Source organism: Chelonia mydas, chromosome 3 (assembly GCF_015237465.2).
Source record: "Chelonia mydas isolate rCheMyd1 chromosome 3, rCheMyd1.pri.v2, whole genome shotgun sequence".
Lineage (NCBI taxonomy): Eukaryota > Metazoa > Chordata > Testudines > Cheloniidae > Chelonia > Chelonia mydas.
In genome coordinates, this window is record NC_057851.1 from 130,772,354 (window position 1) to 130,798,501 (window position 26,148).

The 26,148-nt window shown below is 45.7% G+C and overlaps 1 protein-coding gene across 1 annotated transcript in view; it reads left to right on the forward strand.

Annotated features, from left to right (window-relative positions):
* The window catches only part of GPR137B (G protein-coupled receptor 137B), a 44,076-nt gene extending 20,559 nt beyond the window's left edge, over positions 1-23,517 (forward strand). The window contains exons 3-7 of the mRNA XM_007069001.4: positions 9,312-9,534; positions 15,300-15,449; positions 17,223-17,351; positions 20,508-20,632; positions 23,348-23,517. Of these exons, the coding sequence (XP_007069063.1) occupies positions 9,312-9,534; positions 15,300-15,449; positions 17,223-17,351; positions 20,508-20,632; positions 23,348-23,459 (739 nt within the window). The 3' untranslated portion in view covers positions 23,460-23,517. The remainder of the gene's footprint in view (positions 1-9,311; positions 9,535-15,299; positions 15,450-17,222; positions 17,352-20,507; positions 20,633-23,347) is intronic.
* The last annotated feature ends 2,631 nt before the right edge of the window (positions 23,518-26,148 follow it).

Below are 26,148 nucleotides of genomic sequence, written 5' to 3' on the forward strand. Positions count from 1 at the left end.
CATGCTGCTGGAGGATCAAACTCATATGTTCCAGCATATGGTTGAGCTGCAGGAAAGGCAGCAGGAGCACAGACTGCCACTACAGCCCCTGTGTAACCAACCACCCTCCTCCCCAAGTTCCATAGCCTCTTCACCCAAACGCCCAAGAACACGGTGGGGGGGGGGCCTCCCAGCCACTCCACCCCAGATTGCCCAAGCAACAGAAGGCTGGCATTCAATAAGTTTTAAAGTGCTGTGTAGCCTTGTCCTTCCCTCCTCCACCACCCCTCCCGGGATACCTTGGCAGTTATCCCCCTATTTGTGTGATTTGAATAAATAAAGAATGCATGAATGTGAAGCAACAATGACTTTATTGCCTCTGCAAGCAGTGATCGAAGGTGGGGGGGGGAGGGTCCTTAGCTTACAGGAAAGTAGAGTGAAACCGGGGTCGGGGCAGGGGGCGTTCCATCAAGGAGAAACAAACAGAACTTTCACACCGTAGCCTGGCCATTCCTGAAACTTGTTTTCAAAGCTTCTCTGATGCGCACCGCGCCCTCCTGTGCTCTTCTAACCGCCCTGGTGTCTGGCTACGCATAATCAGCGGCCAGGCAATTTGCCTCAACCTCCCACCCCACCATAAACGTCTCCCCCATACTCTCACAGATATTGTGGAGCACACAGCAAGCAGTAATAACAATGGGAATATTAGAAAAGGAGTACCTGTGGCACCTTAGAGACTAACAAATTCATTTGAGCATTGGTTTCGCTGAGGTCTAACTGAGTCAGTAAACTGCGTCAGCGTGCTTTTAAATGCCCAAATGCACATTCTACCACCATTCTGCACTTGCTCAGTCTATAGTTGAACAGCTCCTGACTACTGTCTGGGGTGCCTGTATGGCTTCATGAGCCATGGCATTAAGGGGTAGGCTGGGTCCCCAAGGATAACTAAAGGCATTTCAACATCCCCAAAGGTTATTTTTCTGGTCTGGAAAGTAAGTCCGTGCTGCAGCTGTTGAAACAGATCAGAATTCCTGAAGATGCGAGCATCATGTACCTTTCCCGGCCATCCCACGTTGATGTTGGTGAAATGTCCCTTGTGATCCACCAGTGCTTACAGCACCATTGAAAATACCCCTTTTGGTTTATGTACTCGCTGCCTTGGTGCTCCGGTGCCAAGATAGGGATATGGGTTCCGTCTATGGCCCCACCACAGTTAGGGAATCCCATTGCAGCAAAGCCATCCACTACGACCTGCACATTTCCCAGAGTCACTACCCTTGATATCAGCAGCTCAGTGATAGCGTTGGCTACTTGCATCACAGCAGCCCCCACAGTAGATTTGCCCACTCCAAATTGATTCCCGACTGACCGGTAGCTGTCTGGCATTGCAAGCTGCCACAGGGCTATCGTCACTCGCTTCTCAACTGTGAGGACTGCTCTCATCTTTGTTCTCATCTTTGCTCTCATCTTTATTCTTGTGCTTCAGGGCAGGGGAAAGCAAGTCACAAAGTTCCATGAAAGTGCCCTTACACGTGCGAAGGTTTCGGAGCCACTGGGAATCATCCCAAACCTGCAACACTATGCGGTCCCACCAGTCTGTGCTTGTTTCCCGGGCCCAGAATCAACGTTCCACGCCATGAACCTGCCCAATTGACACCATGATTTGCACATTGCAGGGGCCCGTACTTTGTGAGAAGTCTATGTCCATGTCCTCATCACTCTCGTCACTGCGCTGCAGTCGCCTCCGCCTCGCCTGGTTTTGCTTTTCTTGCAGGTTATGGTTCTGTATATCCTGCTGGATAACGCATGCAGTGTTTATAGTGCTCATAATTGCTGCGGTGATCTGAGTGGGCTCCATGTTCCCAGTGCTATAGCATCTGCGCTGAAAAAAGGCGTGAAACGATTGTCCGCCATTGCTCTGACAGAGGGAGGGGTGACTGACAACATGGCTTACAGGGTTGGCTTACAGGGAATTAAAATCAACAAAGGGGGTGGCTTTGCATCAAGGAGAAACAGAATGGCCCCCTCAAGGCTAGAACTCAAAACCCTGGGTTTAGCAGGCCGTTGATTTCACAGAGAGAGGGAGGGAGGAGAAAATGAATACAAAACAAATCTGGTCTATTTCGTGTTTTGATCCACTTCATCTATCTTTATACATCTTGCTGGCAGCAGACGGTGCAGTATGACTGCTGGCCATCATCGTCTCCTGGCTGCTCATTAGAAGACGGTGCAGTAGGACTGCCGGCAGGACTGAATCGCCATGAGACAAAACTTCAAAGGGAAATGACCTGGCTGAGTCACTCCCATGTTTGCCTAGGCGCTCCTGACCGACCTCATCGAGGTCGGCTAAAAGAGCACCCTGGAGTATGGCGATGATGGCTACCAGTCATACTGCACTGTCTGCTGCCAAAAGGCAATGAGCTGCTGCTGTGTAGCAATGCAGTACTGTGTCTGCCAGCACCCAGGAGACATACGGTGATGGTGAGCTGAGCGGGCTCCATGCTTGCCGTGGTATGGCGTCTGCATGGGTAACCCAGGAAAAAAGACGCGAAACAATTGTCTGCTGTTGCTTTCACAGAGGGAGGAAGGGAAGGGGGGCCTAACGATATGTACCCAGAACCACCTATGACAATGCTTTTGCCCCATCAGGCATTGGGATTTCTACCCAGAATTCAAATGGGTGGCGGAGACTGTGGGAACTGTGGGATAGCTATCCACAGTGCAATGCTCCGGAAGTCGACGGTTGCCTCAGTACTGTGGATGCACTCCGCCGACTATATGCACTTAGAGCATTTGTGTGGGGACACACACAATCGACTGTATAAAAACGCTTTCTACAAAACTGACTTCTATAAATTCGACCTAATTTCGTAGTGTAGACATAGCCAAAGAGAACGCTTAAGCCAAACTCACCTTTCTGTGAGCTTAGGCTGTTATCAGCGGGTCTCAGGCAATTTATGGTTTCTTGCGGAAACCACATATGAAATTTGATAGTTTCATGTGATTAAACCAGACAAAATTGGTGGTTTTAGCCAAACTTTGCTTTGAGTTTTTTGGTACAAATGAACTCAAACGCTCAAAGCAAAACTCAAAGAATGTGCACAAATGGAAACTGAAGCAACAGAAAACATCTGCATGGACCCTCTCCGAGCAAAGCCCCCAAATGTTGCACAGCCCCAGTTATGTGCCAACCTCAAGATCATGGTTATGGACAATGGGTTGATACTTAAGAACTGAAAGGTACTATAAGGTAACAGGCGGCATCCTATACATTCATAAATAATGTACTTGTCACAGGGTGGCTGGCCCTTCTAAAGGGAGATAGTTCTCAGCTGTGTTGCAGGTGATTTGCCTCTCCAGGTGGAGAGAATGCACATAACAGGTGGGTCTGTGACTAAACCAGGCCTCTGAGGGAGTAGAAAAACAGAGGCTGTGGGTAGCCAAAGGAAGACATTGTAGAGTAGGGGTGGCCAACCTGTGGCTCCGGAGCCACATGCGGCTCTTCAGAAGTTAATATGCGGCTCCTTGTATAGACACCGACTCCGGGGCTGGAGCTATGGGTGCCAATTTTCCAATGTGCCGGGGGGTGCTCATTGGTCAACCCGTGGCTCTGCCACAGGCCCTGTCCCCACTCCACCCCTTCTCACCCCGTCCTGTGAGCCTGCCATGCCCTCGCTCCTCCCCCTCCCCCCAGCCTCCTGCACGCCATGAAACAGCTGATCGGGAGGTGCAGAGAGGGAGAGGGAGGCGCTGATTGGCGGGGCTGCCGGTGGGCGGGAGGTGCTGGGAGCCGGGGGGCGGGTGGGCGTTGATGGGGGGCTGCTGATGTATTATGGTGGCTCTTTGGCAATATACGTTGGTAAATTCTGGCTCCTTCTCAGGTTCAGGTTGGCCACCCCTGTTGTAGAGTGAAGGTGCAAGGAAAAATAATGTCTCCTGCAGTGGTCCCTGAAGTTGGGGCTGGGTAGAAAGAACCAGCTAGAACAGGGGTCGGCAACCTATGGCACACGTGCCAAAGACAGCACGTGAGCCAATTTTTAATGGCATATTGCTGTCTGCCGGACCCTGGCAGACAGCAGCATGCCATTAAAAATCCTGCCCGACCCGCTCTTCTCTGCCCCCCGTGCCACACTCTCTCTTTTCAGGGCAGGCAAGCTTCCCCCTCCTCCCGCCTCTTCCCCCAGCGTGTTGGGTTCCTGCCCCTCCTCCTCTCCCTCCCTGCAGCTGATCAGCTGACGGCCCTTGCTACGGAGGGGGACAGGGAAAAGCAGAGCTGCAGCATGCTCTCTGCTCCGGGGACCTTGGGGAAGGAGGTGGAATCAGGGCATATCCCCTCCAGCCCCCTGCCGTTAGCTGCTCAGGGCAGGGGGCTGGGAGCACCCCCACAACCCCAGCCCCCATCCCCAGCCCTCTGCCCTGACCCCTGAACCCTCCTCACACACCTCCAGCCCTCTGCCCTGACCCCTGCACCCCCCTCACACACTCCCAGCCTTCTGCCCTCACCCCTGCACACCCCCCACAACCCCAGCCCTGACTCCTGCACCCCCACACATACCCAGCCCCCTCACACCCCATGCCCTGACTCTTCTACCCCCCACATCCCGACCCCCACCCTTAGCACCAAACGGGAGCTCCTGCACACCCCCCCCCACATTCCTACCTGCACCCCTCACACCAAATGGGAACTGCCCAGGTAAGCACTCCACACCCAAACCTCCTGAGCCCCCTCCCTCATTCTACCTCCTGGCCAGACCCTGCACCCCAACCCCCAGCCTGCTCCTTCACCCCCAGCCCTGTTCTCGGCGCACTCCCACCCTCAGCTCAGTGCAGAGAGAGGAAGAGAATAGCTAGAACCAGGGAGAAGGTAGGTTACTCTATGTGGACAGGGCCGGGACGCCAGAGTGGCAGCGGGCTGATTGGCAGCGGGCTGAGCCGCTCAGCCCACTGCCGGTCTGGGGTCCCGGCCGCCGGCCCCGCTCAGCCCACTGCCGGTCTGGAGTTCTGGCCGCTGGCCCCTTGCCAGCTGGCGTTCCGGCCGCCAGCCCCGCTCAACCCACTGCCGGTCTGGGGTTCTGGCTGCCAGCCCCTTGCCAGCCAGGGTCCCGGCCGCCGGCCCTGCTCAGCCCGCTGCCGGCCTAGGTGAATGGAACCCCAGGCTGGCAGCGGGCTGAGCAGGCCGGCGGCGTAAGATCAGCATTTTAATTTAATTTTAAATGAAGCTTCTTAAACATTTTGAAAACCTTGTTTACATACGACAATAGTTTAGTTATATAATATATCGACTTATAGAGAGAGACCTTCTAAAAATGTTAAAATGTATTACTGGCATGTGAAACCTTAAATTAAAGTGAATAAATGAAGACTTGGCACACCACTTCTGAAAGGTTGCCGACCCCTGAGCTAGAAGCTTGGTTTTCCTTGTGGGGAGAAGACAAAGAAGCTAGACCAGGCCTTGTGTCTTTTCCTGAGATTTAGGGAATGGAGGAAGAGGCAATTTCTCAGGGAGGAGGGACTGAGCCCAGATTACAGCTGGGTTCAAGGGCCTTTTTTTTTTTTTTATTTTGGAACTTTGTTTTATAAAAGCTCCAACAAGAGCTATTACTGGACTTGTGAAAGCCTCTTTGTGAGTTACTGAGGAACCAAGAGGGGAAACTGAGATAAAACACTGCACCATCATCCCTGGCCACAAGGGGGTCCATGGGAAGAGGCTGAGCTCATACAATACTGAGATCCAGCATCTGGAAATCCCCAAGGGAGATAAACCGTCATGTTGCCCATGAAATTTCTGTTCATTTCTGTTTTATCTTGCCATTTGAATAGATGATATGCCATGGGACTCAGGGCTTGGACTGGACCAGTGTGCGGCAGTATGATGTGGCAGCACCTCTTCCACACTGCCCTCTTGTTCACTGGTCTCTAAGCTTTCATTAACCAAAATTAAGTCTCTAGCTGCTGTGGTTGCTGAGATACCCTCCGTTCATGTTTTTGAGGACAAGTGATGCAGCGTGTCTGTCCACAGTTTCAGAACCTCATACAATACCTGTGAAATGGGTGACCTGCCCCGGTCTTTTCAATAGTTGCTAATTCAGAGGCGCAGTGAGAACCCTTTAATTGTCAGAACTGTTCAGTCAGCTGAGGACTGAAATGCTTTGGTTTGACTAAAGTTACTGGGCTCAGTACCTGGGTAACTGGGTGAAATGTAAAGACCTGTGGTGAACAGGAGGTCAATCTAAAGGATCATCTGGTCCCTTCTGATCTTAAACTCCTATGAAATCATGAAACCTGTCAATTTCACTGCTCAAATTATGTAAGAAAGGGGAGGGAAGATTATATTATAAAGAGCTGTACAAACTGTGAGTTACAGCTCATCTTGACATCAGGATTGTATGAGTGGCAGGAAAGTACCAACATTTTTGGCTGTCCCCAGTCCAGGATCCAAATGCAAGAAGACTGGTACAGCCCAGAGCGCACCTCAGTCTCTCTAGTGGGGAACCAAGGTCAAAAAGTCTAGCAGGGCATACAAGCATCACTGAAGCACAAGAAGCCTAGCACAGCATACAGGCATGGGAGTTTTCAGGCCCCACTGCAAGGGACCTGAGCCAAAGGAACTCAGAGAACATGCATGATCACGTTTGGAACGTCTGTACAATCTATTGTGAATGGTGGCTTGTGGGTAGAATTTAAGAGCATCACCTTTGAGGGAAATAGTTTTCCTAATCTGAGCTAGAAGAGCAGAGTACTTTGTGTTGGGGGCCATGCATTGAGAAATGGTAGGGGAGGAGAAGGAACAGGCATGCCCACCGCTTAAAGCCTTTTGCGACCTGGCTTACATTTTATTCATAAAGTTACAATCACTAGAACAGAGAGCATAATTCTTCAGACCAATTCATTTATGTGAAAGATAAAAGCTTCAGGACTAACGTGCCCCTGACATTATTTTGTGGGGTATGATGGAGATGTTTCAGAATGTTCACCCTAAAACCTTCTGCAGGCTGGAATTTGATCTATAAATAGCATTAATGAAAATACCCTATCCTTAAAGGTTCACAGTGAGCACTATCTTCCTTCTGAGGGGTAATTTCCACCCCAGGCCATCCATGCTAACTGCAGAATGTAACTGGAAAAAATGGGATTGATTCATAAACATAAGTAGTGGCTTTAGGCTCTTTCAGTTCTTCCTGTTACATATAAAAAGGCTTTCAGGGAAGCACCCTTTCTTTTCCAATTACCAGTTCTGGCAAAAGGGAGCACTGACTCGTTTTGAAATGAGCTAACAGTGCTTTAGTTTTATATCATGATCAGGGCTGCAGATTTGTCATGACCTTTTCTATTTAAAAAAAAAAATCACAGAGCAACCATGGTAAATTCAGGAAATGCCATATGTTTAGGAGGAAGTGGTATGTAAAGTCACAGCTATGAACATTCAACTTTACTTCTTTAAATGCAGGACACGTAAATCCTGCCCTCCCCTCCTCTTCGCCCTGCCAATGGGGCACTGACCAGTCACAGCAGCACCCTGGCACCACACCTCTAATCCTGGCCTGGGGTGGAGGGTGTTGCAGAGTGACCCCTGCCCCACACTCACTCTGCAATGGCAGCTCCTGTCCCATGGGGCTGGGCTTGGCTCTTGCTCCCTGCTCTGAGTGTTGAGGCCTGGTGCACAGGGTCACAGCACTGCTCAGGTTTGGCCTAGCTGCCCCTGCCTCATGACGGGGTGGAGGTGGGGGGTGGGTAAGGCAGATGTGTTAAATCTGAGTAAATGGCACAGCAACCTCATGTGCCAGGACACAATGCTGAGAGTGGGGGAGCTGGGCCCAGTCCTTTGGGACAGGTGTTGCCACTGTGCGATTACTAGGGGGCAAGCTAGCTTTCCAGCCCTGCCCAATTCCCAGTCCTCCCCTCTGCACCATGCTGGTGACCCTTAAAACCTGACTGTGATGCACTCCTGGGTCACAACCCACCATTTGGGAAATACTGCTTCATTAAAATCACAGACACAAAGAAAAGTTGCAGAGACAAACAGAAATATCCTGGTATCTGTGACATTTCTAACACCATGACAAACCTGCAGCCCTACTCATGATTCATAAATTACACAGTATTAACCTTTTGGGGCAATATTTTCCACTGCTGTGTAGGTGGGCAAAACTGTTCTTTACAGACTGAATTTAGATTACTCAAAAGAGAACCTGGGCATATATCCCAACCCCAGGCCAAACCTCCAAGCAGAGCGCAAGATGGACTGCAAACTCATCTGAATGGCTTCTCTATTGGCCTAGGTTAGTAACTCTTAACAAAACCTGACAATACTGAAATAAGCAATCAATAAGAAAGGTAACACTTTTGCTTATTTTTTTAAGTTCTGAGACCGATTGTGATCTTGGCTCTGCTACTGCATATGGGAGTAAAGGAGCATCCTTATCCTTCTGCATGGACTTTGCATTGCAACATTGGGGATGTGTGGAGAAGAGGGAGAGCAAAGCACTTGCTGCCAAGTTGCTACCCCCCTCTCCTCACCAGATGACTGAGGAGTGGGCAGCTCTCAGACTCACCGTTCAGGCCTTGCTCTGCTCTTGAGGTGGGGCAGTGCAGCTATGTGCTGCCCTTCGCTTGGAGCGGGTTGCAAGGTGCCAAGCCAGCCCCAAGTTTTCATATTTAGAATTTTGAATGTTCCCTCAAAGAAGCTGCATGTGACAAAGATATTTGGGGGACGAGGAAGCGGTGTTTAGTAGCCAGCTGCCTCATGGCTTTTAGACTTTAAAAAGGGCTTCCTGTATTTGATATAAAATATGACTTTAAAAAATGGGTAGTCAGTGGTTCTACTCATGGTACTGAGTGTGTACAACACCCAGGCCTAAAGCCATAGCATTCCACACAGCTCGACCGTTCAGCTAACAATGGCTTCCTCACGCACACTGAGTCTGGTTGAATGGTCAGAGGGATTCCCCAGAGATATGATGTGCAGAGCCTAGCAAAGTAAACACATCCGTTTAAAATAGATGTAAAGATCTGTCTCTATTACATTTGTCTTATACATGCTTTTCTCCCGTATGTGTTAAGACTGCCCCATCTTTCATGCTTTATCCCTTACAAGTAAGTATATGGCTTGAATATCAGTTTATTCTGGATTTTAAAAATAGTTGTGAAATCAACTGTAATCATCCTCGAGGCCACGTAGAACATTCTGAATCAGTTTGGTGTAGCTGCTCTGTGTGTCAGCTGTGACAGCCTTGACGCAGGGACAGTATCTTCCCTTGCTCTATGTGCAGCTTCAAGCACACTGCTGACACTTGCTAAACAGTAGTTCTAAAAGCCTGTTTTTCCCTCTCCAGGTTGCCTCTCTATCTGGCTTCTCTCTTCATCAGTCTCCTCTTCCTCTTGGTGAATTTAACGTGTGCTGTGTTGGTGAGAACAGAGAATTCAGAGAGGAAAGTCATTGTCTCTGTCCGAGTGGCAATTAATGACACATTGTTTGTTCTGTGCGCCATCTCACTCTCCATCTGTCTGTATAAGATTTCCAAGATGTCTTTAGCCAACATTTACTTGGAATCCAAGGTAAAGTACATTTTAGAGATCATTTAAATCTTGCTTAAGAATAGTTTTGGTCAAAGGAGACAATTTAGTGGGACGAGACTCAGGTTTAAAAAATGCTTTAGACTCTGCAACCAAAGATATTAATTCCAGGAATTTCAGCTTAGCCTTTCTTCCTTCTAAAACAGATCAGTTGAATACCAGGTAGTTTACCAGATGCTTTCTGCTCTGCATGGTTACTAAAGATGCCATAGCACTTTAAATAAGAGTTTGCAGAAGTTGTCATTGGCCAGAATTTATCACATACCTCAGCTATATTTCAGTTGGCTGCTGTCCTCCACCTCAAACACAGCTGCATTTCAGTGCTGCTATATGTAGATAGTTGAAGAGCACCTTTGGGCTCCCTCAGTCTGTCAATTTACTTTAAGTCTTTAAGGGAGCAGCATGTCCATGAAAATAAACAGTAACACAAAGTATGAACTGTCTTTCGTGAATGGTGCATGTCCTTCTCTCAATGACTAAGGGCATGTCTACACTTACCTCTGGAGCTATCAATCCAGCAGGGGTCGATTTATCGCGTCTAGTGAAGATGCGATAAATTGACTGCCGAGCACTCTCCTGTTGACTCCGGTAATCCACTGGAGCAAGAGGTGCAGGCGGAGTCAACAGGGGAGCATCAGCAGTCGACTTACTGCAATGAAAACACCGCGGTAAGTAGATCTAAGTACATCGACTTCAGCTACGTTATTCACATAGCTGAAGTTGCATGTCTTATATCGATTTCCACCCCGCCCCCAGTGTAGACCAGGCCTAAGGCTGTATTTAAAAGTACTTCCACTTTATAAAAATGGTCCACTAGAAAAGGAGATTCACTTAAGATCCTGCAGCAGGTATTCTTTAAGGATATAGTTTGTTATGTTGACAAGTTTGGGATATGTTAAGTAGACAAATGGGCAGACTCATAGTTAGTGTAATGCTATTGAAGCCAATACATATTTGGCACAAAGTCAATAGAGGATATTCTGTAACATTCATAAATAGTAAAGGAGGGCTTTATTTTCTCAAAGAACTCTTGTCTTTCTGACTTGCATTAGGAGTTTAAGTCTGGAAGTAAATGACTAGAGTTTAATGAAAATATATTATCCTTCTCATCATGATGAAGCTGCCAATACTGTAAATTCAGTTACTATGAAGAAAATCTTATAGTAAAATTCTTCCCTGCTGGTTGGCCATCTAATTACTTTTCCTACTTAATCAGTGTGGACATACAACAGAAAGCCCATGACTGACTGGTAGATTTCAATCTACAGCTTTGTGCTTTTCAGATTTTTCATTTGCTGACCAAATGGCATGATCAGTGGATTTGTTTTACTACAAAGGAAGTTTATCCAACTCATGCAAATCATCAAAGCATGAGGTTTTGTCAGAGAGATGTTTACCAAGTAGAGGTTGGGATCGATTCCTTCATTCATTTCCTCCTCCCACTGGAAATCCAATCTGTCGTACGTGAGCAAAGAACAACAACTCTGAAATTAGTGTTGAGGTGATGGAAACGTACAACATGCACACCAACAGCTGAACCTAGAAGTATGAATAACCGCTAACGTATTGACTCCTATTGAACTGAAATGGGAGTTTTGCTTGTGTAATTATTGTAGGATTTCATTACATGTGTTTAGTTTACTCTGAAAGCTGGAGCTTGTAGCCAAGTGATTTTTAGGTTGAATTGTTAAAGTTGTTCTGAAATTCTTAGTAAAAATCCATGCCATGTGGTGATATAAAATAGGAATGGCAGTAGGGTTGCTAACTTTCTAATCGTACTAAAGCGAACAGCCTTGCCTTGCCCCCTTCCTCTCCCTTCCCCGAGGCTGTACCCCTGCCCCTCCCTTCTCTGAGGCTCCCCACCCCCACTCACTCCATCGCCCCTCCCTCTGTTGCTCACTCTCCCGCACCCTCACTCACTCATTTTCACCCAGCTGGGGTAGAGGGTTGGGAGGGGGTGAGGGCTCCAGCTGGGGGTGCGGGCTCCGGGGTGGGGCCATGAATGAGGGATTTGGGGTCCAGAAGGGGGCTCTGGGCTGGGGATTGGGGCCACGGGGTTTGGAGTGTGGGAGGGGCTCTGGCCTGGGGCAGGGGGTTGAGGTGTGGAAGGGGATACGGGCTCTGGGCTGGGGGTGTGGACTCCAGGGTGGGGCCAGAAATGAGAGGTTCAGGGTGCGGGAGGGGCTGGGGTAGGGGGTTGGGGGAGGTTTGGGGCACGGGGTTCCAGGAGGGAGTTTGCATGCAGGAAGGGGTTTGGGGTGCAGGCTCCAGGTGGCACTTACCTCAGGCGGCTCCCGGGACGCGGCCGGCTTGTCCAACTCCTAGGCACAGAGGCGGCCAGGGAGCTCTGCCCGCACCCACCACCCCTGCAGCTCCCATTTGTCATGGTTCCCAGCACTTGGGGTGGGGGCAGCATGCGAAGCCCCCATGGCCACCCCTATGCCACTCAAGGGACATGTCGCTGCTTCTGGGGAGCCTAGTGGAGCCATGTAGGGAGCCTGCCAGCCCTGCACCAACCACACTTTTAACAGCCTGCAGCGGTGCTGACCGGAGATGCCAGGGTCCCTTTTCGACTGAGTGTATCAGTCGAAAACCAGACACCTGGCAACCCTAAATGGCAGAAATGCCCACATTGTGGTATTTGGAGATTTGGCACCCTTCCATTTGACCCTCACATCTGCTAGCTCCCTCTGTTCAAATATCACAGGGGTGATAAAGTGCACAGGGGTAAATCCTGCATTCTCCTGCATAGTCACAGAGCCTCAGGAAGTGGAACTCTTTTAGTTCTACTGTGAAAAGTTGGGGCTGGAGTGGGAGGGCCAAATGTGGGGTACACAGCACTCACATAGGTAGAGCCCCATTCTTTGGAGATTCCTTGCATGGCACAAGCAGTGAGTGCATGACTAGAGTGTTGCCACTTCAGGTATCCTCAGCCCTCTGAAGAGGGCATGTAAACCTATTGCAGCTAATAGGGTTAAGCAACCTTTGTGGCCTGTGAGGAAGGATTCCCTTCCCTTATTCTCCCTGTGTATCTTCCCAGCACCCAGCTACTTAGGCTGGACACTGCTCTGAGGATTTGGCCCATAGAGGACAAAACATTTTTATCATGCCATTTTATTTGTTGAGCTCAAAGTGATTAAAGCTACAACATCTTTAAATATTATACTGCACTAGCCTTCCCTGTATTCTGGCAAAAACAGCACTGAAAAATGCCAGCTGCTTTCTTCTGTCTTGTGGTACCTGCAGCATGGAGAACTGAGCTGTGATGTCTGAGTCAGCAGCTTCCTCCTCTGTTTCCATAACAGCATAGTTGATTCTCCAACACAGAGTGCGAATAGAGAAGTACGTAACAACTGTTTCCTCTTTACAGCATTTCCTGTCGTTTGCATTGGTCTCACCACAGCTTTCACCGCTACTTACCGTATTTCTGGTTTCAATCCTCTTATAAATATCTGAGTCTCTGAACTCAGCACAAATGTCACTGCAAGCCAGGCCTGCCACCATATTATGCTCCTGCTGACGGGCAAGTCTAGCAGTATTTGCAGCATCCATCTAATCAGACAGTCAGTCATGCTGATTTACAAAGTTGTGAACTCACATCCAGGATGTCAAGCAGGCTGAGTAGTACTCGGGACACAGTGTATCAGATGAATCAATGTCTTAAGTCATTTTGCTGCAAAGGGTGTGCTAGCTAGTTTTTCATAAATGGTGATATAATTCCCAAACATAGGGGCTGACCCAGGCTTCTTGTGTTGGTAGGAAAAAATACTGCTTGTGAAGGGGGATGATCAGTGTTGGCATAATTATATTCTCTCTCAAGGACAATTTTTAACTCTGCTGTTGGCCAGCTTCATATACAATATATTGAATGAGCTCAGTTTTTACAACACTATGAGGGGAAAAAAACAGCTAAAGCCTTCCTTTCTCCACTCATTCCTCTCACCTTTCCCTTCATCCCAGCTGCTCATGGTCTGCTTGCAGCAAAGAGAAAGGTGCAGTCAGGACAGTGAATCTAGTGAGTGCTATGAGATAACCCCCAAAAAACCAGCCAGGCAGGCCACTGCTTGAGAAGACTCTACTGCTCAGAGTGCCAAGGGACACTCTGAAGCAGAAAGCACCCTCAGACTGTCAGAGTTAGGAACACAAATTCTCACAGAAGGCAGAAAAATGTCAATACTGCATTGACGTGACATTTATAAAAGTGTAACATCAGCGCAACAAGGCAACGGAATGTGGCATCTCAAGGGAAAGCACTCCCACTATACCATGCTGCATTCCTGTGTACAAAGAAAACAGTGCATCCTTGTACAGCTGGTCAGAGTTATTTGGGGTCTCATGAAACCATGCCCCTTCCATGCTGTCACAACTATACAGCTGAAAAGGCCTCAATAGAAATGTAGAGGAAGAAATATTTTATGTGAAGGTTTGGAGACCACTATAACCTGGTGAAATGACATGATGCTTAAGTAATTGTATCCTCCTTGTCCTAAGCCTTTGATCCCACTACTGCTTGCCTTTAGACTTTGTAACCCAGGCTAGACATCTTGGAGTTATGCTTCTGCCCGGGTAGGCCTTCCTATCCCCCACAATATTGTAAAAGGGCCCATGATGAGGTGGGCAACTTCCAACTCTGTCAGGTTCTGGAGCCCATTTATTGTACTATATGCCTCCATTGTGGGAGGGAGAGGGAGTCATGTGAGATGGAAACAAGGGTTTTCCCTTCCCCACAGGGGCTGAAAGCCTTACCTCTGCTCATCCAGAGAGCTCAGGACAACTTTGTTCTCTCTCATTTGGTTGTGTAAAAGGCTGCCACCAGGCCAGCCCCACAGAGTCCTTATTGAGCCTCTTCCCCTCCATCTATTCTCTTGTCTGTATATGTGCCTGTCTCTAGGACAGAACTAACATTGATCCTTAGCCAAGTCCTGTCTGTGCCCAGAGATTTAATCAGATCTTGTCTCAGTACCTGTGATGCCTACTGTTATGGGCTCTCTCTCTCAATCCCTACCCTCTGAATTTCTGCTGCAACCTGGCTACTCTCAATCCTGCAGGTGGATCACACCATTCCCCTACAAACTCTATCCATTTCCAAGTCCAACAGAAGAGAGCTCTCCTAACTTCCAAAACACTGACCAAGGCCCCACTCCAATCTACATTCCTGACCTCAAATTCACTTACTGTTCCACACACTTATCCTACTCCTCTAGTCTTTGCTCAATGAGACTCTCCTGTTGATACTAAATTATAAATTGGGCAAATCTGCAGTGTAGGATGTGAATTCCTATGTGCAATGTGTTTACCAATAACTGTTACCAGCTGTTCTGTACTTACTCAGAGGGCTAATATATGGGTAGCATGTAGCTGTAAAATGCACAACATTGCATGATGGTATTAGTGCAAGATCTGATATAGGAAGTTCTCAGTCTGGTGTGGTGTTGGAGGTTTTATTTTTGCATGAGGATGGAATAGATGATCTATCCAATAGGTTTTATTCCCCATGTACAATTCTTTTTTGATCTTATTTTAGGTACTTTAAGACTAGTACTTCCTGCAGTATTAGACAGAGTCATTGAATAGTAGCTGACCATGCTAAGAGCTGGAAGCTTGGAAAAAGATTCCCAGATAAAAAAAAAAAAGTAAATTTATCCAAGATTATACACAGTGAAGCAGAGATCACCAAGCCCATGCTAAACGGTGTTCTTGCCATTATCAGACATAAGTACTAAAATATGCTTAACTCTCTCTTCTAGGGTTCATCTGTGTGTCAGGTGACAACTATAGGCGTGACCGTTATACTACTTTATACCTCAAGAGCCTGTTACAACTTATTCATCTTATCATTTTCTCAAACCAAGAAAGTCAATTCTTTTGATTATGATTGGTACAATGTATCAGATCAGGCAAGTATGAAGTTTACTGCTAACAAGGAAAACTGATCCTGTATAGTCAGAATTGACAACAAACAAGAAGTAATACAATAAAATCCTTTGGATTTTTTAAATTAAAAAAAAATGCACCAAGTTTGTTCTGCTCCAAGACTATGATCTTTCCAGTAATAAAAAGGTCAGGGAAAAATAATCCGGTCAGAAGAAAAAGCAGTCACAAAACCAACAATATAAAAAAAACTTACCTTCTGGTTATTGCACTTTATTTATATTTATTTTTAAGATTTAGAAAGGCAACTCCCCTCTATTAAAAACAGGTGTATGGGATTTGTTTTGTTTTTTACTTTTACTGAAAGGACTACTGAATAGTTTGAATCATATTTGGGTAGCAGTGGAGACAAGAAGGTGACTCCATTTACAATTTAAACACATGGGCAAAATCGTGGGTCCTCTGAAGTCAATGTCAAAGCTCTATTGACTTCAGTGGGGCCAGCAGCCCCCCATAAAAAAGAAGTGTTTTTCCTGCTCTATCGATAAAGAATAGCTGCATGTTCCCTTCACATAGCACCCGTTTTAACATATGATGATCGGTCAAGTTTTAATTAAACCAAAATGACAGCTAAGACTGAATGCTGGTTCACACAATTCCTGTTGAATTTCAATGGGAGTTGAATGCCTCACTCCCTTAGGTTTCAGAGTAGCAGCCGGGTTAATCTGTAGTCGCAAAAAGAAAAGGAGGACTTGTGGCACCTTAGAGACTAACAAATTTATTTGAGCATAAGCTTTTGTGAGCTACAGCTCACTATCCGATGAAGTGAGCTGTAGCTCATGAAAGCTTATGCTCAAATCAATTTGTTAGTCTCTAAGGTGCCACAAGTACTCCTTTTCTTTTCACTCCCTTAGGTTCTTTTGAAAATCCCAGCCTTTGACCTCAGATATTTACATCGTTTAAAAGTAAACAGGATAATGCTCAGGTCCCAGTACATGGGTGTTGGCTTAAAATCAGGGGAGTGCAATTAAATGGGAGGTGCCGTATCCTACCTACATTCCTGGTCCATGTGCTTCCCCTAACCTGCCACGAAGTTTCATGGGACATGACAGCCTGTGATGCCTCTTTTCCATAAAGGCCTAATACCTTCTGCCCACCAGGGGACTGGACCATTGCAGTGCATGCTGGCTGCTCTCACAACTAGAGATGGCCAATGACTGATCTTTCATTCTGAATTTAGCAAAATATGACTAGCAGTTCCTGGTGCCTTCATTTTTGGGTGCCCATGTCTACACAACATTTTGGAGTCATTTGGAGTGAGCCTCCTAACCCCGTCGACAGACTCGGGCTAGTGGGGCTTGCACTGAACTCGAAAGGTTTTAATTTGTTTGTTTCTCAAAGCTTGAAAGAGTTTAGAACACTAGTATCTTATTTTCTCACTTTCTTGACAGTCTAAGAGCTTGGCAGGCAGCCACGAGACTTAACTATTCTCTGTAGCTTTTGGGTAGGGGAGAAAAACACCCTAAGGATGATGATGATGATCATTTAAAAAGGAGGAAGGGAAAGGTATTGTACAAAATAAAATAGAATTTTGTATCCTTCCAAAGGGGTTTTTATTGTTAAGGATTTGTAGCCAGGTTAATCTGCTGCTTTACTTTTATACACAGCTACTAGATGTTCCATCATATTCCCTTATGCTTACATACATTTCATCCTAAGAAAGCTGATTTTGTTTCTTATACTTTTTAAAACAAACTCACTTTCTCATTTTTTAACATGCTGCTCTGACTTTTCAACAGGCAGATCTGAAATGTCAGCTGGGAGATGCTGGGTACATAGTATTTGGAGTGATCCTCTTTATCTGGGAGCTGCTGCCCACTTCCTTAGTTGTTTACTTCTTCCGTGTTCGAAACCCTACAAAAGACCTAGTAAGTAAAACCATTTCCAGGCACAACCTTCAGATAATCCTCAGAGCTCAATTTACTGTTAGTTTTTATTTCTCCACATTTTAACTTTTTATTTTCAAACTGTTCTCAGTAAAAATAAAATACTTTAGATCATCCAAACATACCATTTTCCCCTCCTAGGTCGTTACTGTAGAAAATTTACCTGGCACTTGAGTTTGATAATGGGGTACAGTGTCTTTCATTTTTAGGGCATTGATTCAAAGCCAGCTGCAAGTTATCATCTGATAGCTGCTCAGTGGCACATATGAAATGGGTTTGATGGTCCTAGCCCAATTCTCCTTGAAAAAGTTTCCATATCACAAAAACCAGCACCACAATTGGCACTAACTGAAATCTTGTTAGCAGTTTCAGCGGAGTGGTGAAGCCAAGGTTTGAAAGCTAAACGTATGTTGGACTTAAGTAGGCAGAGAAACCAAAATATCTTCTCATAGCAGCAGGCAATCCCTCCAGATTAATATGGGACACACTGGCAAATGTGTGGGAAAGTTTGCACTGCCATTTAGGGTCTGATCCTGCAAACCTTTACTCATATGAATAGTCCCACTGAAGTTAAACAAGACAACAACTATGGACTACATTCTTCTGCTAAATGTTAGTGGAAGAACACATTAGCTAACAAGTTCTAACATTACACCTTTATATCTTGTCTAGACAAAACCCTAGGACTCTAGAAGTTTGGTGGGGTAGGGTGAGGAGGAGCAAGCTAGTCCTAATTTAAATAGAGAACTCTGTAACTTCACTCATTTTACAGGTACCTTTTACAGGGGCTATGTTCTTTACCTAACATTGCTGTTAAATGTGCCTGATCAAATACTACGGTTTTCATAAATTCAAAGATTTCAAGGTCAGAAAGGACAATTGTGATCATCTAGGGCAATGGTTCTCAAACTTTTGTATTGGTGACCCCTTTCAGACAGCCAGCCTCTGAGTGCGACCCCCCTTATAAATTAAAAACACTTTAAAAAATATTTAGCACTATTATAAATGCTGGAGGTGAAGTGCAGTTTGGGGTGGAGGCTGACAGCTCACGACCCCCCCATGTAATAACCTCACAAATCTGTGAGGGGTCCCGATCCCCAGTTTGAGAACCACTGATCTAGTCTGACCTCCTGTTAACACGGGGCACAGAACTTCCCCAAAATAACTACTTTTGAACTAGAATACTTTTTTTAAATAACCAATCTTGGTTTAAAAATTGCCAGGGACAGAGAATCCCCCACAACCCTTGGTGAATTGTTCCAATGGTTAATTACCCTCACTTTTTAAAAATGTATGCCTTATTTTTGTGTGTGTAGAAAAATAACAAATAGGTTTATGCTTATCTATGTCACAGCAAGAGAAAAACTGAAAAAGTTAAATAAACAACCCCACTACAGTTAAGCTCACAACTTTCGGTACAAAAAAATCAACAAAAGCCCAAGCTCCAGATTCTTTAGTAAAGCCACACCATGAATTTTCATGCAAATTTGCCACAAGATGGAGTCCAAGAGTCACAGGAGAGTATTGTAATATAAACATTTGTTAATAGTTGCAGAACTACCAAGTACTTATTAATATGCTGGAAAAGGATTGCCAAGAAAAGAGGAAGATTATATATAAAGCATTACTATTAAAACAAACTGCATCCACTAGTCCACAAAATATCTAGAAACAACCAAAATTTAGTGAAAACCCAACATTTGGCTCTGCTTTCCTTATTTATAAATGGTGATCGCTTAAACAGAAAACTTTGGGGTAGTGTTGAGTTGGTTGCATTTTCCTCTCCAAAATTAAAAACTAGGAACTGCTTAGCTCTATTCAAAAATAAACTTTTGGTTCCTAGAATTGTTAAGGAAATAATACTCTTGTTTTGCCGTCTCTGGTAATTTGTTTTTGCCTGTAGAGCATAACTGAGTGCTCTTATGCTAACATTGCTAGAGTGTCAAGCAAGTGAACTGGGGGGAAAACCCACACGTTTACTGCTTGGGTTTTGGGTTGCTGTTTTTTTTAATACAAAAGGAAAAAAGACTAACTAGTTTTATGCCAATGAACAATGCAGGATCAACCCTTTATCTTGCTCTGGGCCGAGAATAAAAATGTTGCCCCAGCATATCCAAAGAGTCGGGGGGAAGGGGATACTGGCACTGAATGGAAGAGAAAAAAAATTAAGTGTGCATGGGAATGTGTAGGACAGTGTCTTGAATCTGAGCCACACTGTGGGTCAGAGTGAAAAAAAAAAACACACTAGTTAAACTAAAATGAAAATGGTTTGGGTTTTTATTTTTGTAAATGGAAAAATTGTGTGGAGGCCCCTTCATTCCCTCACCCAATGGATGTTTCCCCCTGGCTTGGCCCACGGCTCTGCAGTAAGTATATCACTGCTGAGAGACATAATAAAATTCTACTCCCACCCTTTAACTGGGTATAGTTTCATCAGGACAGATTGGTCAGTTTCCCTGGGTTAAGGGGAAGCTGGTAGGGGATGCTGTGCCAGTAAAGATAGGAGAGTGAATTTCAGGACACTGGGAGGTTGTACTAGAGGTCATTTGCCCGGTGGCTACAGCTCTCTAACCCTTTGCCTGGGAATTCCTCATCTCCTCAACCTTATCATCCTACTGTATGCCTCTTCCTCTGTCTGCCGGGTCCAAATTGCTCTCTCTAAGGGAAGCAAGTGGGCGGTGTTATTGGGAGGGCAGACTGGGGTGGAGAGGAATTGATATGGAGCTAGGGTGACCAGACAGCAAATGTGAAAAATCAGGACAGGGGGTGGTGGGTAATACGAGCCTATATAAGAAAAAGACCCAAAATTCAGGACTGTCCGTATAAAATCGGGACATCTGGTCACTCTATATGGAGCCTAGAACAGACATGTGTAAAGCAGCAGGTCTGGTAGCATGAGCACTTCTACTCATGGGAAGTGGGGGGTTGGTAGGTGTAAAGGGAGGAAATGGAGAAAGCAGAACAGGAGGCGAGAGATAGGGGGGAAAATAGTTGAACAGATGCCTGCCATATCTCTTGGCTGGGAGTCTTTGGCGAGCTGTCGCCTCAGGGGTATTCTTTAGAAAATGAACAGGTGGCATCTCGGACACTCAGGTACAAATTGGTGTAACTTTCACTGATGGATGATTTCCCCCCTAGACAAATCCAGGAATGATACCAAGCCATGGATTCAGTCCACGATCCTATTTCTTTGACAACCCTCGGCGATATGACAGTGACGATGATCTGGCCTGGAACATTTCACCACAAGGCATACAGGGCAGGTGAGGTATTGGGATGGTTATAGGAGGAAGAGATCAGTGAGGAACGATTAAATGTTCTACTTATTTTATCATGATTTTTGACCAAATTCAGACACAATACTTAGGGGTAGGGAAAAAAATCTGTTAGAAAGGAGAGTTCAGCAGGAGGATGCGTTAGGGAACAAACATGCATGTATGTGTGAGTGTAAGGGTGGGAGGCAAGGCATTAAAGATGGTAGCACATAAACATTACAAGGATAACAGAATGAAGATAGAGTATCTTGATTTAACAGCTATAACAGAGGGTGCTGGCCCTTTAACTGGCAGGACCAGAGCAGTAGTTTCAGTTTTGAGTTCAGCTCTTTAAGGACAGAAGTTCGCAGACTTGTAGTTCAGGGTGCTATTAGGACAATAAGCTTGAGAGCAAGACAGGCCGGGAGAGGAAATGGTATAAAGGCAAACTCCTTTTCCACGGGCAGCACATGACTCCGGCATTTGGGGAAGCTGGCCTGAGCGCCGGAAGCTCCTCTGGTGCCTGGACTGTGGCTCTGCTCTGGGGCCCTGCCCCGGGGCCCTGCCCCCACTCAGTCTCCTCTCTGGCCCCCTCCCCAGGGATGAAAGGACTTATCGGTGCCCCAGAGTTCTGAGCAGGAGGCGTGGCCTCAAGCAGAAGGGGGCAGGGCCTTTAAATTGCCAACAGAGCCCCAGGGGTCCTGGCTGCTGCCGCAACCCCAGGGCTCCAGCGGCAATTTAAAGGGCCCGGGGCTCCAGCCGCTGCTGGGAGCCCTAAGCCCTTTAAATTGCTGTCTGGGGAAACCTTGCCAGTACACCGAACTGAGGCGTACCGACTTACTTTCACCTCTGCCCCTCCTCCGAGGCCCCCCTGCCCACTGAGTTGCTGCACCCCTCCCCCCTGAAGACTCCTAGCACCTGCCAAGCCCTCCTCTCCTCTACACACACCCCCAGTTCCCGCCCCTTGTGCTCTCTGCTCCTCCCCCAAGCTGAGTGCTCTCCCTGCCCACTGCAGAACTTGAGCAAGTACAAAAACTGGGGGGGGGGGGGGATTTGCTGCCCACAGGTACCCCTAATTGCCACCTGCTGCTTACCAGGAACACTGAAAGATTCTGGGCCAGGTGTAAGTGGCAGGGGGATCCTGGCCATTGCAGTCAGTGCTGCTCAACAGCCAGCCGACTTAGCTGGCACCGGCCCTGAGGACAGCATGGTGGTGCCTGCCACACACAGTGATCTAGGCCTGCAGTGGCTTGGAAGGGAGGGAATGTCACACCCACTGGCTCCGCAGAGCATAAGGCTGGCCTGGCGTCTTGTCTTGTGTAGCCCTTCCACAGAGGGACATAGCGGGCAGCAAGTACCTCAGAGGAGGGGCAGAGCAGGGACCGGAAGAGGTGGAGCATGGGCGGCGTCATGGGGGGAAAGCAGGAGGGGGCCTCAGGGTGGAGCGCAGGACCTATACCCTTTTCCTAGAGTGGGGAGAAACCTAAAGGGGGTAAGAGCTGCTTGTGGACCTCTGCAATGAGGAGACCTGGAAAAGAGAGGGTCTGTGGTGAAGACTCTAGTAAGAAGAGATGTAGGCATGAGACTTTATGAACAGACTGAGCTGGTAGGATGAAGCAGTGAGGGGAGGAGCTCCTAGATAATTCGTATTTTGTACTTGAGAATCTATTAAATCACATGCAAGAGGGGGAACTTTACTCAGCACTAGGTTTAGGTCCAGGGAGTGTCCTTTTCCACTGCTTGCAAAACACAGGAATTCTGTATATTTGAGATCCACCATGAGTCAGCCCCTTATTTTTAAAAATATTATTAGAGGAATAAGCACACTATGAAATAATCTTTAAGAAGGCTCCCTTAGTAACTAATTCCCACCCATAGAGAACCCAATTCTTGTTTTTCTGTTTATTTGCATATAAAAATTAACTTGGTTGAGTTGGGTGCAGCTTTTTCTCCGACCCACAATGCAACCATAGTTCAACAAAGCTTGCCTATTCACAGCTACCACGCTGCCTGGGGTGGTATCTTTGCATTTGGGGAAAATCTACAGAGCCTTTGGCATATCACAGAGTGCTTGGAGGTCACACGCATACTAGCACTGGTGACAGTGTAGTCTGGGATCTCCTACTGCCCAGAGAACCAGGAAGGAAAAGAGGAGGATCAGCCAAACTGCTTACAAAGGGCTGGTTGGGGAGTGCCACCCAAAGAACATCTTAAGTGTTTGGAACGGTTTATAGGCAGACAACCATATGGCATCCGAGCCAAGTTCCCAGTTACTGACCAAGTATTACCCATGTTAGATGTGAACACAAAATATGTTTAGATCCAGCAATGCTACTAGCTGGATCCAAGCTGTTGGAACAGGAATTTAGGCAGGCTCAACCTACTGCTGTCCAACATCCTTGAACACCCTGAACCCTAATGTGGGAAAGCGAAGCCATTAGGTGGTAAAAACCTTCAGTCATTAATGAACTGGACAGGATTTCAACCGGTAGCCTAAAGATGAAAGTCTCTCTAGTTCATGACCGATTCCTTGAGCCCACAATACTGCTGAACAGGAATACATAGCTAAATAGCTGATTTGAGACTTAAGTACAAAGTCTACTAGTAGCATCTCTAGAATTTATGTAAATTATATTTATGAAGTTATAGTCTGTCCCATTTAAGTAAATGAGCCATACAGAGAATGAAGGCATCAGCCATAAATTCTTGTGTTTTGTTTTTTAGTTTCTCTCCAGATTATTATGATTGGGGACATCAACACAACAGTTTCATGGCTTACATAGGATCACTGCAGCCAGAGTCAACAATGGACACAGAACGACCAAGCCCTATATAGCTCCAGTCAATGACAGTATTAAGACATTCCATATTAAAAAAATATTCTGAAAAACAAAGTTTAGCAATTTTCCTTTATCTGTTGGTTTTTAAGGGCACTGTTTTGTACAAGGAGCAATAGAGGTCTTTGCCACAGGATTCTCAGCATTCAAGGAAAGTTGTAGATTATGTAATGGTTTAATGTCATGAAGCCACATTTTAGTTGTTCCATTGTTCTAAGCCTTGGTATTTTAGACTGATACCACATTTGCTTAACATTGTGCACGAAAATACCCACGTTGAAGGATAAGGGCCTTAGTGGGCATAATGTAATCATTGTCTGTTATTTAAGAGAGATTTTTACATAAACTCAAACACTGTAACATACTGGAAATTTTGAGAATTTTTACAGTGTATATGAACAGGACTTTTAAAAATGCATACTTCGCTTTATAAAATACACCGTACCATTTATAACACACATTACAGTTGCCTAAATTGCATGTCAGTCTTTGGTTTTAAGACATAAAAACCCAGTAAAGAAAAACATCACCCCAATTAAATGGCAGCATTTTTGAAAATTGTTGCTATGTTTTTGCAGCAAATTCTGCTCTTCAGTGTGAATTATGGTAATGTGGCAAGTGAAGCGTTTCGCAGGCTGACAGAAGCTCTTGTGTTAAGGTTATTGTCTAACACCATACTGCCTTTCTCCAAAAAGACTGTTTTCTGGTTCCTTCATCCTCCACATTTGTGGGGATGAACCCAAAATAGCGGAATTGCTTTGCCAAAAGTAGGGGGAGATCCAGCAAAACGATCAAACTCATCTACACTGCTGTCTGACACGTGCAGAACTTCAGCCAGACTGAAATGTACAAATTACAAGTAACCTTGGAAGATTACATATTTGTTAAATCCCACGAGCAGCCAAGCTGCTATCTATGTTTTAACATATATAAAAGAGCAATCCAAATGCCAAATCTACCACCGATAGACAAGAGATGGATTAGTAACCCTCCTTCAGCTTCTGGTGTAGGATTAGGTAATTCATTGACTCCTGCTTTACATGAGACATAAATATAAAGCTATCTTAACCTGGTTTATAGAAGAGGAGGAGCTCTGCTATAATTAGAAGTTTAGCTGTCTCAGAACACCATACATGGATGGATGCAAAATGGAACTTGCTCATAGAAAGTGTAAGGGGTGAGATAAAAGTATTTTGAGGAAGGGGGCCATAGTTCCCAAAGAAGTGAAGGGCTTGTCACATGTAAGTCATTAATTACTACAGAATACACCCCACCTTTTAAAGAATGATTACTTAACCGACAGTATCTTTGGTCCAGCGAGATCTGTGGTCTATATTCCACTCTTAGTGCACATGTGCTCGACGTCAGAATCTTTTGGTCAGCAGCATCCACTGGGCTGCGCCTGCACCCTGAATACTCTCACACCCCTGATCCAAGGGGATAAACAGCAGAGGGGACTAACAGCCCCTCAGTTCCTTTACACAGAATCCAGATGTTATTAGATTCTGTAGTAGATGGAACAGAAGGTGTGTCATGGAATCTATATATATGGACAAATATTTTAAAGAACCATGGTACTTGTTCTTTATAAGGTGGGCACGCGTGGCCCAAAAGACACTGCTGGTCAAAATATTGCAATCAAGCACATTGGACACATGCTGCTGGAATTATTATTTAAGCAGGGTATTACCACAACACCAATTTAACCATAAATTCCTTTATTAAACCCAAAACCAATTGACATTTATACAATTGCTCTGAACATGACTAAAAAGCCTAAATAATAAGCAATGTTCTGCATCCACACAGTAACAAAACATTTATAAGCATTTGATCAAGATATTTACAAACAGACTAAACCCAAAGGTGCTTATAACCCATATTGGTCAGGCAGGTATCAGCCTGACGAATTTACTTTTTTTTTTTAATACCCTTTAACAAACAAGTCATGTCATTGCCAATTATCCCACCTTACAGTTTGGTTACAGTGTGTATGGTAACACCCATTGTTTCATGTTCTCTATGTATATAAATCTCCCCACTGTATTTTCCACTGAATGCATCCGATGAAGTGAGCTGTAGCTCACGAAAGCTTCTGCTCAAATAAATTGGTTAGTCTCTAAGGTGCCACAAGTCCTCCTTTTCATTCTGTATCAGTTTACTAGAACAAGAAATAGGATAGCTACAGCAATACTTCAGGAGAAAGCCATGTATGAGCAAAGGGAAGGGTTAAACACTAAGCATATCTGGCAGATCTGGAAACCCCTGTTCCAGCCACGTCTACACAAAAGTCCAAGGGTATGAATTTGGTATAAATGAGATGTGATGACATTTTTGAATGAAATGCATGAAGCTTCAAAAGGCTAGAAATCAAAGAGCATTGGAAACTTCAATCATGCTTGAGAAAATGGTTCTCTTTTGTGTAAAGCAGAGTGATGCACCACAAAAGTTCAAACCCTACTGTGAAGTGAGAAACTTTTAGGAGTGATTTTCAAAAGTAGCTCAGATGCCTCTTTGCAAATAGGTCAAATTATTTCTAGTTTAAATATAAATACTGTAATATGATCTATATTTCCCATTCCTACATCTCAGCTATTTTCTCAAACCAATCTCAGTGATATAATATTTAATAAACAGTCCCACTTCAGGGTATTACTAGAGCAGGGGTTCTCAAACGGGGGGGGGGGG